Source organism: Thamnophis elegans, chromosome 4 (genome assembly GCF_009769535.1).
Source record: "Thamnophis elegans isolate rThaEle1 chromosome 4, rThaEle1.pri, whole genome shotgun sequence".
Lineage (NCBI taxonomy): Eukaryota > Metazoa > Chordata > Lepidosauria > Squamata > Colubridae > Thamnophis > Thamnophis elegans.
This window is the reverse complement of record NC_045544.1, coordinates 18,287,611-18,304,984: the sequence shown is the minus strand read 5'-3', so window position 1 is coordinate 18,304,984 and position 17,374 is coordinate 18,287,611. Positions and strand designations below refer to the sequence as shown.

Genomic DNA, 17,374 nt, shown 5'->3' with positions numbered 1-17,374 from the left:
TTTACGCCTCCCATTCATGATTATATTCTATATGTAATTTGCAACCTTCTGGTAAATATATGAAAAGGCTTGTAGTGGATCAGGGGTGGGATTCAGCCAGTTCGCACCTATTCGGGAGAACTGGTTGGTAACTTTCTAAGCAGTTCGGAGAACCGGTTATTGGAAGAAATCTCTTGTTTTTCCCCACTTTACAGGGCTAATCCTGTAAGGAAGGCAGGAAGGAAACATTCTGGTGTTATATCTAGCCTAATCTTTATTGCCCTGCTTACAGAAACTGCCTCTCCAGTTAACCCTTATTACCATTGTAACAACTAAGGTGAAATGCCCATCATCCTGAGGGACATTGATTGGCCACACCCACAGGATCACATGACCACCGAGCCCCACTTATCCAGCTGGACATTAGGGTAGAGAACTGGTTGGTAAATTATTTGAATCCCACCACTGTAGTGGATATACTGTAGCTCTGATGGGGTCAGATGAAGTGAGTTTCAGCATTTAAAGACAGCCGCCGCGGTGGCGCAGTGGTTGGAGTGCAGTACTGCAGGCTACTTCTGCGGACTGCTGGTTGCCTGCAATTTGGCAGTTCACATCTCATCAGGCTTAAGGTTGACTCAGCCTTCCATCTTTACAAGGTAGGTAAAATGAGGACCCAGATTGTTGGGGGCAATATGCCTACTCTAAACCGCTTAGAGAGGGCTGTAAAAGCACTGTGGAATTGTATATAAGTCTAATAGTTATTGCTATTGTTAAAACATTTAGAGTCTGGAAATTTCTGTTTGCTCTGCCAGAAAAGAAGCCAAACTGAAGAAGAAAGGAAATTAGGATATTATCTGTTCAAATATGCAGTCAACAATATCCACCATTATTTTCTTTATTATCTATTAGTAAACTACATTTTGATCTTTAACCAACCAAAAATAAAAACATATTATGACATTTGCTATAGGGTTAACGGCCATAAGAATAACCCATATTTGTAAATTTTATGGACGTCAACTATAAAGTTGTGAAATAGCTTTTTGTTCTCTGTCAGTATGGAGTTACTATGGAACTCAAAACAATAAAATATTGAACTTTATAAGACATAAATTATGAAATACAAATTAAATCTGTACCTGTGAGTTATATTTATCATAATACAGGCAGTCCTCATTTAGTGGCTGTTTGTGGTAAAGATGGTGATGAAAAAAGTAACCAATTCTTGTATTTATAATCTTCTATAAAGCAAAGGAAAGCTGAAATCTATCTATAAGCAAACTTGTGGCTTCACTTAAAGACCGCTTCGTTTAACAACCAAATTGCCAGTTCCAATTGTGGTTGTGGAATGAGGATTTCTTGTAATCATATGTTATTATAAAATTAAAAAGTATAATTAGAGTATAAAAGAATATATGTCATTCATGGGACTGTGGAGTTCTTGATACTCTCTTCACCTTGGTTTGTTTCCTTGCAGATATTTCATTATTCAACTAGGTAATATCAGTGTGACAATCTGACTGAGTAGAGACTGGACTGCCATCTGTCAGAAATGGTGTAGGGTCTCCTGCTTGGATGTAGGGTTGGACTAGATGACCTACAAGATCCCTTCCAACTCTGATATTTTGTTATTTCTGTTAAAAGTATTAAATATTTTATTCTGTTGTTTCTGTTATGTGGAATTGCTTCCTCTTTATGTACAGTAGGTTGCCCTGCCAGTGTTGGTGGGGGAGGGGGGTATGGTTTTCTCATATTCATTAGGATATTGTTTTCTGCTTGATGGTTTGCTTGGTATTAATCCCTGCTTATCTGGGCATTGGTTGTTGGAGAGCATGTGATCTAGTCTTTTTGTTTCTTTCTTACTATTTTGATTGCCATAAAAGTATTAAAGGTGCTAGGTCAATTGATAGAAGGAATTCTATCATCTAGATTTAATCAAAGGTTGACTATGGATAGCTGTATTCTATATTCCACCCAGTATTTGAGACAGAATGGGAAACTGCTCTTAAAAACGCAAAACTGGTTGCGCTCCTGTGGAGTGAATTTACAGAAAGGCTCCATAGAAAATCTTGCCAAAAAATTTGCAAGCACTTGTCCCAGCAAATCTTCCAAAAATCAAACACGATTGAATGGAAGAAAAAAAAAATCAAATGCAGACATTAAATCTGTGAAGCCTGACTCTGAGATACTCGTCAATTAAAGTTACTCTGTTCCTCTGCTAGGAGATTTTCTTGTTCCAGCCAGTCCCTTGGTTTCCAATATAAATGTTAAACTAGTATTAATCTTGCTAATGGTGCTTAATAAGGTGATGGATATGTAATTTGCAGGCTTGTTCCTCCTTTGAAAAATGGAAACAGTGAATATATATCCCTGTGGATATACCCATACTTGCTTTCATACATGAAAAAGAAGGCCAGAATCGGACCCTACCAGGTTGTATTATTTTTAACTAACTCAAGGCAATTTAATCATTCCCACGAACCTTCCTTGTTTTAACTGAAAACCTAAATGATTGACCTCCATGATTTTGATCAGTTACCAAAGTGTTGCAAGTCATATTGAACTCTCTTTAGACCAGTGGTGCCCAACTCCCGGGTTGCAACACAGAGTCAGGCTTTAGTCTGTTTGGAACTGGGCCACGAAAGTGGTGGGCGAGTGCACATGTGTTCATGCACATCCGTGAAGCTATATTTGTGAAAGCAGCGCACACATACATGAAACCATCCCCTCCCCCCACCACCACCACTCCCGGTTCCCTGAGTCAGAAAGGTTGGAGTAAACATGTAGGAAATATACTGCTTGTAAAACAGTATATGTTGGTGTTGGAGTTGGCTGCTTTAAATTTTCAAATTGAGTGGTTCTCAGGGAAAATGAAAAAAACATTGCATTATTCTTATACCATTATTTAATTTGTGATACAACTTTGGAGTTAAGAAAAGATGTCAATTCAAACTGATTACTAATAATTGGAGAAAAAAACAGTGGATTCACTCTAAATCTATTCATAAATGCTATGAAAAAATAAGCTAAAACAAAAAAAAAGCCTTTGTGATGCTCTATCTTGGTTTCCATCAGTTGTATGAAGTTTTAAATAGGCATATAGTTGTTGTTGGGTGAGGGAAGGTTAAGGGTTGATGGGAGAAAGTTATGAGAGATGATCATTAACAAAAGAGTAGTTGGGTATGACGTAGGCATTCTTATATTGAGAAAGCAATATAACCACTGATGTGGTGTTATAACAAAAATTAGGCATCTATTCTATTTGTGAGAATACTATTAAAACTATCTAATGTATTCTATATTAATTGCGTCCTGACAAAATTGTACTGGGTTTGCAACTTTGTTTCCCAAACATAGCCACCTTGAGACAAGTGACAGCTCGACAGGAGCCAAGGTGGCGCAGTGGTTAGGGTGCAGTACTGCAGGCCACTTCAGCTGACTGTTATCTGCAGTTCAGCGGTTCTAATCTCACCGGCTCAAGGTTGACTCAGCCTTCCATCCTTCCGAGGTGGGTGAAATGAGGACCCAGACTGTGGGGGCAATATGCTGACTCTGTAAACCGCTTAGAGAGGGCTGAAAGCCCTATGAAGTGGTATATAAGTCTAACTGCTATTGCTATTGCTATTGCTATTGTGTCTTTCATGGTCCATCTTCAGGAGTGAGATCAAAATGCCAGGGTATAGAGCACAGAGCCAGATGCTATAGTTCCTCCTAGCAACTGAGAAGTTGCAGCATCATTGCTTAAATCCCCTCCCAGCTGAACAAGCCAGATACAGCTTTTTGTTCACAGTTGGAGATTGTGATAAGCCAGCCAGCCAGCCAGCCAGCCAGCCAGCCAGCCAGCCAGGAAGAGGCTGAAGTAAAAATGCCTCATCACATTTGCTTGATCTCTTTGGAGGGGTCTGGCAGTACCATATCTTGGGAGATAGAAGGATTCTTATCACTAACATGCCCCCAATCCAGTGTCTCAGTCTTCTTATTGAATCCCCCCATGATTTTTGGCCATCATTATTTCTTGACATCACATTCATTTTTATTTGTTTAACGTAACGATTGGCTTGTTTGTTTGTCTGACTAAAGTGACGAGAAGCACGATTGAGTTATGTATTTGAGATAGGCAACTATATAAATCACAAATCGCCCGTTAAGTCAAACTAAAATGTCCCTTAAGATTTTGTATTCCTCAGATAAAAGTGATATAAATACATTTACCAAATCAGGAGGTGTTTGTGTTTGCAGATTACTAGTCTGCATGTATTTTTTTCCCCAATCACAGTATACGTGGTTTCCTCAGGAAGTTGAATGGCTGTATTCATGCGGGTACCAGAAGTTGATTGTGCTTAGCAATTGGCACGTACTAAAGACTGTTGGGGTCATGTGGTCACCATTTGTGACCTTCCCAAATAGCTTCTGACAAGGAAAGTCAGTGGTGGAAATTAATTCATTTAATGATTGCAGTGATTCACTTAACAACTAAAGAGAATTGCTTAACAATTCTGGCAGAAAAGGTTGTAAAATTGGGGGTGACCCACTTAACAACAATTTCCTTAGCAACAGAAATTCTGGTATCAGTTGTGGTCCAAAGTTGACAGCTACCTGTATGAAGTAAGAGCATATTTTTCAAGTAGGTTCACCCCCCCCCAAAATATATAAATTGATGTAGAATTCTATGACGTGATAATTACAATTCTCTTGAAGTCATCCTTATGATCGGAATGAAAGTGCCACCTTAGATGACAAATGTTGGGAAATGAAAGCAATTCTCTCTGTTTTTCATTCCTTCTGATTCAACATATCCAGGAATCATTGATCATGTACTATAGTGGTAACTTTACTACTGCTGCCTTACATTTAGAGTTGTGAGTGTGCCCTGATGAAGCATTTAACAGTATATCACATAACCTTCTCTATGTCATGATTATTTGTGTATTTTATATTTAGCAATAACAATGATTATTTAGCAATGATTTTATTGCTGCCTGCTCTCTTACAGTATTATTGAAACAATTTTAACTCCCTGCCTCATGAACCTCTTTGTATAGAGAGATGCGCCATCTTATGTACACAGTACACATACATCTCTTTCTCATTTGATTTTAAACACAGAATTTATTAATAGGTTTTCAAAGAATTAAAAATTACTGCTGGGTATTAGTGCAGTGCATTCTTTGAAAATGATTTAGAAGAAGTATTTTCGACTTTATATTATCTCTTTACTATTTATTAAAATAACTCCTATTTTTTTCAGGTATCCATGCTAGTCTAAAGGTGACTATGATTGTTGGAAGGATGGTTTACATTAAAAAGTTAATATAACCCTTAAAGCAGCCACATCTTTTTTCAGGCTCAAAAACAATCAGGCTGTTTTATTTACTGTAATAGCAGAGGAGTGCTATGCTCACCAAAGAACTTCTCTAGAATAATTTTCCAAGCATATACAGCACTACTGTGGAAGGTCTATGACAACTAACCTTGGCCAACTCGCCAAGGGACAAGAGTTACAGTAATGTTGAAGAAATAGTGAGATAGAATCATTAAAGAAAGGATGCCAAAGGAGAGACAAAATGAAATGTGAATGACAAAAATTAAAATATTTTTAAACTATTGTAAATAATTGTTGTTTGTTTGTTTATTGGATTTATTGGATTTGTTTATTGGAATCCAATAAACAAACAGTAAACAAACAAACAAACAATAAAATAAAATAATTAAATTGAATTGTTGAATTGTCCCGTGGGGAGTGAGCCATGGTGAGTTGGCAGCGTTGACTTTTCCCATTCCTAAGATTAAAAACTATAAATAATAGCAATTCTTACTGAAATGTAACAGGAAGAAATATGATCATCATAGGAATCGATATGAGCATAGTGATAAGAATAAATCTGCAATAATATAAATTGCTTCACATTAATCTGCTCTATTATAGCATGTCATGATTAGGTCACTGAGCTTCTAGACAGGCTTATAAGAAAGAAAAAACGTTTGTCATTAAATCAATAAAATATACCATGACTAGGCAGACATATTTAAATCGAGATAATACCTGCCGTTTTCTGTGTGCTTGTTTTGTGTTTGTAATGTGACATCTGTGTATCTATTACATGTTGCCTAAAAGGACAGTTGATTTGGGCAACGATAATTATTCAGTTCTAAACTTGATTGATAGTATAATATCCAGTCATGTATAAAAACATAGGTTCTCTCTCTCTCTTTCCCTCCCTCCCTCCCTCTCCCCCGTTTCTCTCTCTCGTTCTAAAAGTTTTGCTTTACTAAACTTGAGATACTGAAAAGATAAATGTCTGAGCTGATTCTAAACCAACTCTTCATATATTGGCTGAAAAGTCTCAATTAATGAATTTACTTCTGCTACAGCTATTGTCGCATGAACTGTTGTAGGAGAAATGGATATGAGAGAATAACGTAAAAAAGATGTCCCTTGTACAGGTTACTCATTTAATATTTTCAAAGGCAAGGCTATAAAGTAGCAAAAGAAAAAAAAATGTGGTTTCATTAATTGGTTACAGTTTTCTTCTGATATGGGAATGGTGTGAGTTTGAAAAGATTAAAACAGCAAAACATTTATACATATACACAAATATGGCTATAATTTTAATTGAGCCAAATCCAAAATGGACTTGGGCCACATATTTATCATTTGCTTATTTACTATTTCTTCTCCTGTTGTTATTCATTCACTGCAAAAACAAACTCTCACAAAATAAACTTTGGTAATAGCAATAATGTTTGACCATCCAGTAAGAAACTGTTTTCCATTTTACCTTCTATTGGCTTTTCTAAGCATTATGCACCGAATAATAATTTAACCTTCACCTTTTTTAAAAAGTGAAATTACTACTGTATAGTGTAATGATTTTGGTCAATAATTTGTAACTATACTCTCTTTAACCAGTACATCATCTTCTCTCTATATTTACAGTTACTATTCTCTCCTTCTCCAAATATTGTAGATCTAATCCAGGCCACAAATGAGACAAATGTCAACATTCCACAAATGGCTGATACCCTCTTTGAGAGAGCGACAAACACTAGTTGGGTTGTTGTCTTCAAAGCCTTAGTTACAACACATCATCTAATGGTTCATGGCAATGAGGTAAGCATTTTAGTCCTCAAAGCTAAAGCAAAGGATTGTTAAGAAAGCCTGTGTTTGTCTCATAGACACTAAAAAAGAAAAAGTTGTAGCAAGTAGTCAACTTGTCTGATACACAGTTAAGGCAGTATAAAATATTTAGGTTATGTGGGGTTTTCTGTATGAAAGTTTCAGAGAGTAAATGATCCACTCTGCTTACTGAAGGAGATAATTCTACCTCAGCATTTCATGCATCTAATAGATATGCCTGGAGATTGGGAATCATTTGAAATAGATATTAGAGGGTATAGAAATTCAGGATTTAGGTATGTAACTGTTAGGCCTTTGGTTATGCAATGTTTGAAACCTCTGAAAGAGTTTAGTGTTGTTATGTAAAAATAAGATTATACTTCTCTGATATACAAAGAAAAGTGCTTTGATCAACACATATTTTCATAATTTTTAAAAAGAGGCAACCTTTTAAATTTTCTTACACTACATGTGTGTATTTACGAACTGAGATTTCATTTCATTTTATTTTTTTATTTTGAATGTGTGGCAAAGTATTTGCTTCAAATCTTATTTTTAAAGTTTTTTTTAATTTACGGAGCCTCCCTTATCAGTTTTAATAAATATCTGCTGATATCACATACACCAGTGGTTCCCAAACTTGCCAACTTTAAGACTTGTGGACTTCAACTCCCAGAATTCTCCAGCCAGCAAAGCTGGAGAACCACTGCCATACACAATCAGTGTTTGCCTAGTAAAGAAAACAGTTCGTTTATCTAAAACTGGAGGAGAGTGAGAACTTAGTTTTATGTGAACTGGCATTTCTCTACATTGGTCACGTTACTTGCTCTTTTAGAAACCTAGCATATAGAGTGAGGTCTCTACCCTTTTATTCAGACTATACAGTATTATTTTATTGTTTATCCAGAATAATTTCATGCACTGTAAGAGTAAAACGTGATCTTAAGTTTTCCTGAATTGAAATTCAAATGGAAAACAATACTTTCCTTAATATAATCTATATACCACTAAAACTCTCATAACACAAAGATATTGAAGAGTTCGGGGGCTAAAACGGCAACTTGAGGTACCCCACTGCTTGCTTCCCTCCATAAAGATGTAGTTCCATTAGGGACTAGACGCTGAGTGTGATTCGTCAACCAGTTATGACTCCATCTGGTGGGGAGGCTGTCTATCCCACATTTTTTTTTATTTTACCAAGAAGTATTTATTTATTTATTTAATTTTGGTTTGTCAAGCATGTATGAGAAAACAAGTGTAAGTATGAATATAACATATAAACATATAAGTATAATCAGGTATACATATATACATAAGAAATGAGTACAAATAAATGGGAACAGTAGGATAGGGACGGTAGGGCACGCTGGTGTACTTATGCACCCCCCCTTACAGACCTCTTAGGAATAGAATGAGGTCAGTAGTGGGTTGCTTATCCCGTTCCAATCGGTTCGGTTGGAACGGGGCCGGCGGCGTCCTCGTGCACGCGCGCAGTTCACGCATGCGTCTTAGCACCTGCGTGCTGCTCCAGCTGCTCGTGGAGAATCGCGCAGGCGCTGTATGTACCATGCGCCTGCGTGGAAGCGCAGAAGCCTTCAAAGACCCGCAAGGAGCACGGGCGGATGGGTGGGCCCTCCGCCGTTTACTTCCGGGTTCGCCGACCAACCGGTTTGTGGGGACCGCCGCGAACCGGTTGAAACCCACCCCTGAGTGAGGTCCACGGTAGACAGTTTAAGGTTAAAGTTTTGGGGGTTTGAGGATGTAACAACAGAGTCGGGTAGTGCATTCCAGGCATTAACAACTCTGCTGCTGAAGTCATATTTTCTGCAATCGCGTTTGGAGTGGTTTACTGTGAGTTTGTATCTATTGTTTGCCCATGTATTATTGCGGTTAAAGCTGAAGTAGTCTTTGACAGGTAGGATGTTGTAGCAGACAATTTTGTGTACTAAGCTTAGGTCAGACCGTAGGCGGCGTAGTTCTAGGTTGTCCAGGTCCAAAATTTTAAGCCTAGTGGCATAAGCTATTTTATTGCAAGCAGAGGAGTGGAGTACTCTTCTCATGAAATGCCTGTGGTCTCGCTCAATTGAATTAATGTCCGTTATACAGTGTGGATTCCAGGCAGATGAGTAGGTTGTGCTCTGCTTTGCCAAATGTTGTTGTGAACTTTAACCTGTCATGAACTTTAACTGGGAGAAATGGTGCACATAGGGAAACCATTTTTGAATCAATGCACCTCTGATGAGCTAATTTATAGAATCTGTCCAAAATTTGGGCTCAATGACTCCCAAGGTAATGAAAGTTGGAAAGTTGTGGCTGTTGGCTGCTGCTGCATCCTTCAACCTGATCTTCATTTTCAGTGTTGCTTGACAGTTTCTTAACTAGTCTCACAATCCCTCCTTCCCTGTCCCACCCAGCCTGCTTCCTTTACTGCCTGCTGGAAAGGGAAGGGAAGGAGATTTCTGGTGCTCCCTGCCAAATTTCCACAAGGAAAGTCAATGGGAAAGCCAACAGGAAGTGAGAAATTGCTCTTGCTTCCACTACTTTTTTACCTGCTGTTCACAATTCTGTTTTTCTATTTAGGTAAAGAAATAACTTTGAAACGATGACCCAAGGAGACATGGCTTCTTTAGTATAAGTTAGCAGTAATCTTGTGTCAGTTTTGTTAAAGAAGCAATATGTTAACTGCATTTTACATATGATCAGAGCAGTGGTGGGTTTCAAATTTTTTTAGAACCTCTTCTGTAGGTGTGGCCTGCTTTATGGGAGTGGCTTGCTGGCTATGTGACCAAGTGGGAGTGGCTTGCCAGCCATGTGACCGGGTGGGAGTGGCTTGCCGGCCATGTGACTAGGTGGGTGTGGCCAACTTGTAAAATATGGTGAAACTCACTTAACAACACTCTTGCTTAGCAACTAAAATGTTGGCTCAGAAACTCTGGCATTTGAAGCACACAAGTCTTAAAGCTGTCAAGTTACAAGACCCTTGCATCCCCAACTCTTTAGAAAAAAAACTCCAGGGGTGTTCAAACTTGATAGCTTTAAGACCTGTGGACTTCAACTCCCAGAATTCCTCCTCTCGCTCTTCATCTTGATGATGTGCGGACTGGTGGGGGGAGGGAGCTGGAACTGGCTCTAAACAACACTGTAGATTTGTGGAACCAATTCTATAGAAGAAATTAGAACTGGCAGGAACCCACCCCTGGATCAGAGGTACTTACTGGTTGTATGTAAAATGCAGTTGTCTGTTAATTTTTAGATTAAAGCTTGTCTTATGTGCAAATAATTGATTTCTAACGTTGGTATGTCTAAATACAACATGAATGGTTTAATTTTTTTTTAATATGGAAGGATTCAGTGCATATTCAGATTTGTGAACAGCCATCTGTGTCTAAAGGTAAAGGTGGTGCTACAGAACAGAGTGAGCTCCTGTTACTTGTCCCAGCTTCTGCCAACCTAGCAGTTCGAAAGCATGTAAAAATGCAAGTAGAAAAATAGGGGCCACATTTGGTGGGAAGATAACAGTGTTCCGTGCGTCATTGGCGTTAGTCATGCCGGCCACATGACCACAGAGATGTCTTTGGACAGCGCTGGTTCTTTGAAATGGAGATGAACACCGCCCCCTCGAGTCGGGAACAACAAGCACATATGTGCGAGGGGAACCTTTACCTTTACCTTCTCTGTGTCTAGGTACTTGTATAAAAGCTGACACACATAACTGGAGATATGTACAAATTAGATATAAATTATGTAATGAAATATTGCATTTTTTTTAGCAGAAATGAAACATGTTTTGGGATCTGTTATAAAAAAGGAAGAGTAATATAATTAATTTTATTGTTTTTTTCCCTCTTAGAGATTTATTCAGTATTTGGCATCTAGAAACACACTATTCAATCTCAGCAATTTTTTGGACAAAAGTGGATCACATGGTAAGAAAAATTATTCTCTTTATCAAGTTTAGTATGTTAGCTTACTTACAGAAAATAACATTGGCAGAAATATAACATTTTTTTCATCGTTGTTTAGTCTTACATATTTAGATGAAAGCAAATATCACAAACTTAAACAGTAAAGGTTACATTTATCTTTGCTCTTAATCTACATTTCTGTGTACTTTTCTAAACACACCAAAATAATCTTTCCAAGCACTTTGAGATACTGCCTCATTGTTACTTTAAGTCACAGTTAAAGTGAAACAATGCCACTTTATTTTTTTTTAAATAGCATTTTTCTTAAGAAAATCAACAAGCAGAAAACTAGTCCTTAGTGTGAAGTGTGTGTGAATAAAAACTTACATTCTGGGAAACAGGTTTTAATTTAATAAAGATTATGCAGTTAATATAAGTAAATTTATTTGTATGTGTTTATGTTCCAGATATGGTTCTCTGATATCGAATGAGGGTAAAAATAAAATATAAAGTTGGATGCTTGATAATGAATGGCCATTTTTGTTTAATAAGCAGCAAGAAACTTATACCAGGCTCAATATTCTGCAAAGGATTGTTATACTGATTCTTTGCTATGATGTCAGACCTAGGCAGTTTTAGTGTAAGTTTCCAATTCCTGGTAAACATGTTTTGTTAAAAAAATAACTGTAGGCAGCCTTACATCTGTTAATTCCTCTGAAATATGGTTTGGCAGGCTGTCACTTGACGTTTGTTGATGTGAGTATCTTAGAAGGAATGTAGGTGCCTTGTTCTCTTAATACAGAAAAGTTTAAATATCTCACAGCCAGGTTAATTAGAAAAGAGAGAATGTAAAGAAAAAATGAAAAAGGGGAAACCTTCTAAGACAGAGTGAAACACTCACCCTTGTTTTAGCAAAGGGGGGAAAGTTGGGATATGTCACGTGACAACAATGTGATGATGCAAGTTTGACACCCCTGTTCTAAGATGAAAGTAGTTGTTGATTCCTGAAATTTTAGTAGTGTACTCTTTCCCCAAGGCTATCAACAAAATAACTCCATATAGGATTCTATGAATTAAATCCTGGAATGCAAAGATTGCATAATTCTGCTATACTGTATGTAGCACAATTTCATGAGCACATTGCAGAGCTAAGTAAAATCTTACAGGGATATTGATAGAGGATTTGTCCTCTCACTCTTTCATCATAGCCCTATCAAACATATACTGCAGCTTGTCTTTATTTTATCAGCAACCAATACACAATGGTCCAGCCATGGTTTTCTAGTTTAACAGTTCTTTAGATCAGAATGTGTACCAGTGATTACTGTAACAAGTATTGCCTGTAATTCAAAACTAGTTGTACCTTGAAATTTACAAGAGACTCTCTGATCTCCCTTTGGGGTTTATTAATGTGACCTGTATTTAAAGAAGAGATTTGGATTCATTGATTGAGAAAGAATAAAAAAGCTATATATATTATACTAATACATTAGTAATAACTAATTTTGGTTTGGTGTTAGTAGCTAGGCAATTACTGTAAAAGTGGACCTTCTTTTACTTAGACTTTTAGAGTGGTTGGAATAATGACAGAAATATCCAATAGGTTTGCATCATTAACTATCAGCTTTTCTCACTCACTGTAATAAATTAATAAATCAAAATTTTCCATATTATGGTTTCTTTTTCTAGGATACGATATGTCAACTTTTATCAGGCGCTACAGTAGATATCTGAATGAAAAAGCATTTTCATACAGACAAATGGCATTTGATTTTGCAAGAGTAAAAAAGGGGTAAGCTGTCTTTATTTAGTATCAATATTGATGTTGCGGTGTAATTAATTGAATGTTGCTGTTATTGTTTCTGGTGGTATCCTATCCTATCCTAACCTAACCTAACCTAACTTGAATGTTGATGTAAATACTTCTGACAATGTCCTGTACTATATTATACTACTATTCAACACAACAAATTGATGTATTGTTGATGTAATTATTTCTAATAATCACCTGTTATTACATTTGTGTGAATCATTAAAAAGGAATAAAACTGAAAAAATATTAAAAAGCATTCTGGCATGCAAGTATTGCCATTTGTTAAGTATAACACAGGTTGTTTTGTGTGTTTATCCAATAGAATGTCTAAAGAGTTCAATATTTTGTTAAGATTTTTGCCTTCTCTCACATCATGTTCTGTTTAAAAATTGAATTCCTTCTCTTTCCATCAGTTTTCTTCTGATAGTTTCAGTAGTAACATCTTTTTTTTAATATATAATACATTTATTTATCTTCTCTTTACATACAATATGTGCTTAGTGGACATCATACTGTCTGAGTCAATTTGTTTACGTAATAATACTTTTTAACATCCTAATTTCTACCTCTATTTTCCAACCATTGATAAAAGAAGCCCCAAATTTGAAAGTACTTTGCGTCTTATTTTTCTTTATGTTCAGTGTTAAACTATCCATTAGACTGCACAGTCTAATATTTGTTTAATTATGTCTTCTTCTGTTGGTGTTTCCTAGTTTTTTCCAAAATTGTGCAAATGCAATTCTGACTGCTGTCAAAACCTGTAATATCAAATATACATTCCCTTTGTCATATTTTTCTGGTATTATGCCTAACAGAAATACTTCTGCTTATAATCCATGTGTTGCCTTAACATTTTTTCTAATCACATGTGCACTTTCGTCCAGATGTTTGGTTTTTTTTTTTTGCTTTTGGACATGTCCACCACCTATGGTAGTATGTGCCCGGTACTTGGTGGACATATTTTTAAACATTTTTGCTAGCCCCGCTGGTGGAAAGTGCCCCCTATAAAACATTTTATACAAGTTTTCTTTATACGTAGTTGCCATCGTCAATTTATAGTTTCTTTCCTACAATTATTTAATTCTATATTATGTCCAAAAAATTTTTGCCCAAACTATCATTGGGCACTTTTCACCTGTTCATCTTTCATTTTTAGGCTTAAGAAAAAATAATATAATTTTTTAATTAATTTCTCATTTACTGTTAACAGTATTTGAACAAAGGTTGTTTGCTCTTTATAAAAACCATAAGTCTTGACATCTTATTCATACCTCAATTGCATTTGCATTTGCATTTGTGGCCACTCAGTAGTAACATCTTTGATTTCTTCCTCCTCTAGTACTTGGACTTATTCCTCTCAAGTTTTAGCCTTTTGAACTAAGTTACTGCTTGGGTTTTATGGCCATCGGAACACCCATCAGGAAGTAATAGAACTGTGGCAATAAACATCCATTGTGCCTTTTTTTGCCTTGTGAGGGAGTCATGCATGCATTATCAGATCTTTATGAAATAGGACTGCGTTCTCACTTAAGGGCATGTCTTTGGGGGAAGAGTATCAGTGAAACAGTGTCTGTAGCTAAATTGGCTTTGAAGGAACTTGACTATCAGCCTAGTTTAAGAGATGACCTTTGTCAGGGACTCCTGCAGGCCAGATTTGCACTCAGTTTTTGTAGAGAACATTGCACTATAGTTCCTGATGCAATCAGAAAGTATCTAAGTGTGTATGAAATAGATCACTGAAGAGTTCGTTCCAGTGGTGGGATTCAAATTTTTTTTACTACTGGTTCTGTGGGCGTGGCTTGGGGAAGGATACTGTAAAGTCTCCATTCCCTCCTGATCAGCTGAGACTCGGGAGGCAGAGAATAGATGGGCAGTCAGAGGTGGTATTTATGGTTCTCTGAATTACTCAAAATGTCTGCTCCGGGTAAGCCAGAACTGATCAGAACCTGCTGAATACCACCTCTGGTTCATTCCCTTATGATTTGTGGCTATATTTCATACAGGACTTCTTTTTAACTAAGATTCTACAACCACATTTGCGCATTTCCCAGTGCTAATGGCCTATTAAAAATGGCTAACGGCTTTTGTTTAAAACCATTGTTTATGCCAATATCAAAATCTCAAGAGTTTGTATTAGGTATAATATTACTTCTTCTTTTTTAACCACCTATTCAAATTCAATTATCATTGCAGCTTCCCAGCTTTTAATTTGGTTTGCTGTAGCAAATGCTTAAACTTTTACTTATAAGATAGATTCTCTCTTTCTAACTTCCAGGCTTATGTGGCTACGTACAAGTACTTTCATAGGGGGGAAAAATAGTATTTTCCATCTGACTGCCAGGCAAAACAGAGGGACTCATTAAAGTCTTTCATGTTGGAGAAATTTCTGTTGCCAAGCAGCAGATTATACCTCTAGACACTCCAGAGGTTGCGTATATGTTTTTTTAAAGTATTACTTTAACATATAAAAAAAATAAAGAAATCTTGATGCAAAGAAGAAAGAAAAGGACTAAAATATGGAAGAACCAACTCAGTTTTTTAATAACAAATTAAATCCTGATCAGATAGAATATGTTAGTCAGCCTTTCCCTACAAATAATACAAAGTTAATTCATAAATGGAAAATAAGTCAATATCGGTCCATGATTTTAAATTGGTTTAATGTTGTCTCCATTAAAATAAAACAATATATTGGCTATCCACGGTGCACAATAAATCCAGAAATTTTAGGAAACAAATTCTAGTTTTTCAGCATATAGTTCAAATAGCATTCACATATTAAACTTTATTACTGTTCCCAACATCAAATACGTCAAATGGGACAATCATGAAACAAATTTAAAACATGCATTCTGTCTTATATTACTTCCAATCTATTGAAGTTGGACAGCCATCCCTTGGTAACTATCCCATCTGGTATACAGGATACTCATTCTTTTTATTCAAATTTTCTTGAAAATTACTAATATTAATTGTAGAATAAAATAACCTAGGATAATGGATAATGATATACTTCAATTTTCTATAAAATTGAACTGCAGATTGAGGATTATTTGAAACTAAATTATGCTAAGTTAAAGTATTAAAATTTGATAGACATTTCATAAAATGCTAATGGTCTAAATGGTCTAAATCGGGAGGTTAAAATATATATTTAGATGATTAAGTAGTCATTTTGCTATTTTAAACAATCCAAATTCTTGTTCCAAAACAGCTAATGTTTTGGTAGTAAGAGGACAAACAAAATTAATATGTTTTTTGCCCATGAAAATTTAAAAAGATCTCTACCCTACGTTTCTCAAGCTAGGATTATCCAGAATTCAGTTTCTCATGGGAATAAGGAACAAATTTAAGCTTCATACCCAGATTCTAGTTTTTAATGCTTGAAAAATACATGACTTTTACCTAAAACAAGAGGTGATCCATTACAAAGACATTAAGAGAGGTCAAATATAAGTTGGGGCTAACAATTGAGCTGAAATTGGGAAAGCTAAAAGTCCCATCTTTATAAGTAATAATTTAGATAATGAAAATTGGATTGCCTGCTATTGCACAAACATTTTTTTATCTTATCCATCTGTTTTAAAATGAATTAACACGGGAATCCTTTTGAAGGTACATATTGCCCTGAAGTAATATTTATTATAATGTTTATTCTTGCTATAGACTTATGGGGATATTTAGCCACCAGCTAATGTCGGTAATGATGTTTTCAGTTTTTGGCAGATGCCAAGAGCTTGGCCACAGATTTTGAAGATTTATTAATCAGGTTAATCAGGAGTCCTTCGGGATTGGGCGGCATACAAATCCATTCAAATTCAAATTCACTCCTCTTGTGGCATTTGAGTTGCCATTAATATATTTGACTAATCGTTCCCTTTTTTCCCTTATGTTTTTACAAACCTTAATATGTTATATTGTTTCAGTACAATGATATTTACACAGCATTGATTGAAAATTAACAATTACTAGTTGATGATAATAATAAATATTTAGATACAATATTTTTTTCTTTATTTCCAGGAGTCTATCAATATTAATGATAATTTCAGATGACAGTAGCAGATGATTTGACTACTTCATCCAGAATTGAATATAACATTTTAAAAAAGTGTTGCAGATTGCCTCAAAGTATTTGTTATACAATAAGATGTATAAGTTGGTTTTGCTTTTGTTTCCTCAGGGCTGATGGTGTAATGAGGACGATGCCCCCGGAAAAACTATTGAAGAGCATGCCAATATTACAAGGACAAATAGATGCACTTCTTGAATTTGATGTATGAGCTTATATTTTCCTTAAACTTTTATGGTTACAGAAAAACACTTCTTACTTGGAATATTAAAACAACCATGAAACATTTAATTTGTAAAAGGAAAGTGATTGTATTTTGTCAAGCTGCAGAAAAAAAATAAATGGCTGAAGGCTGAAGATTGAATTACCTTTTTGCGCTTCATTGAAAGTCACAACCAAGTGTCATCATTTCACCATTAGTGTTACACAAACTTCAAAAGGATGTGCATTAATATTCAATTTCTTATTGGGTTTATCTAAATTTCATT

At 35.9% G+C, this 17,374-nt stretch overlaps 1 protein-coding gene across 12 annotated transcripts in view; it reads left to right on the top strand.

Moving 5' to 3' along the window:
* SNAP91 (synaptosome associated protein 91) overlaps nt 1–17,374 on the top strand; it is a 106,911-nt gene that overhangs the window by 21,536 nt on the left and 68,001 nt on the right. For all 12 annotated transcript variants that reach the window (XM_032215119.1, XM_032215130.1, XM_032215118.1 and 9 more), the window contains exons 3-6: nt 6,948–7,090; nt 10,947–11,022; nt 12,691–12,793; nt 16,998–17,091. In XM_032215119.1, coding sequence (XP_032071010.1) covers nt 6,948–7,090; nt 10,947–11,022; nt 12,691–12,793; nt 16,998–17,091 — 416 coding nt within the window. The remainder of the gene's footprint in view (nt 1–6,947; nt 7,091–10,946; nt 11,023–12,690; nt 12,794–16,997; nt 17,092–17,374) is intronic.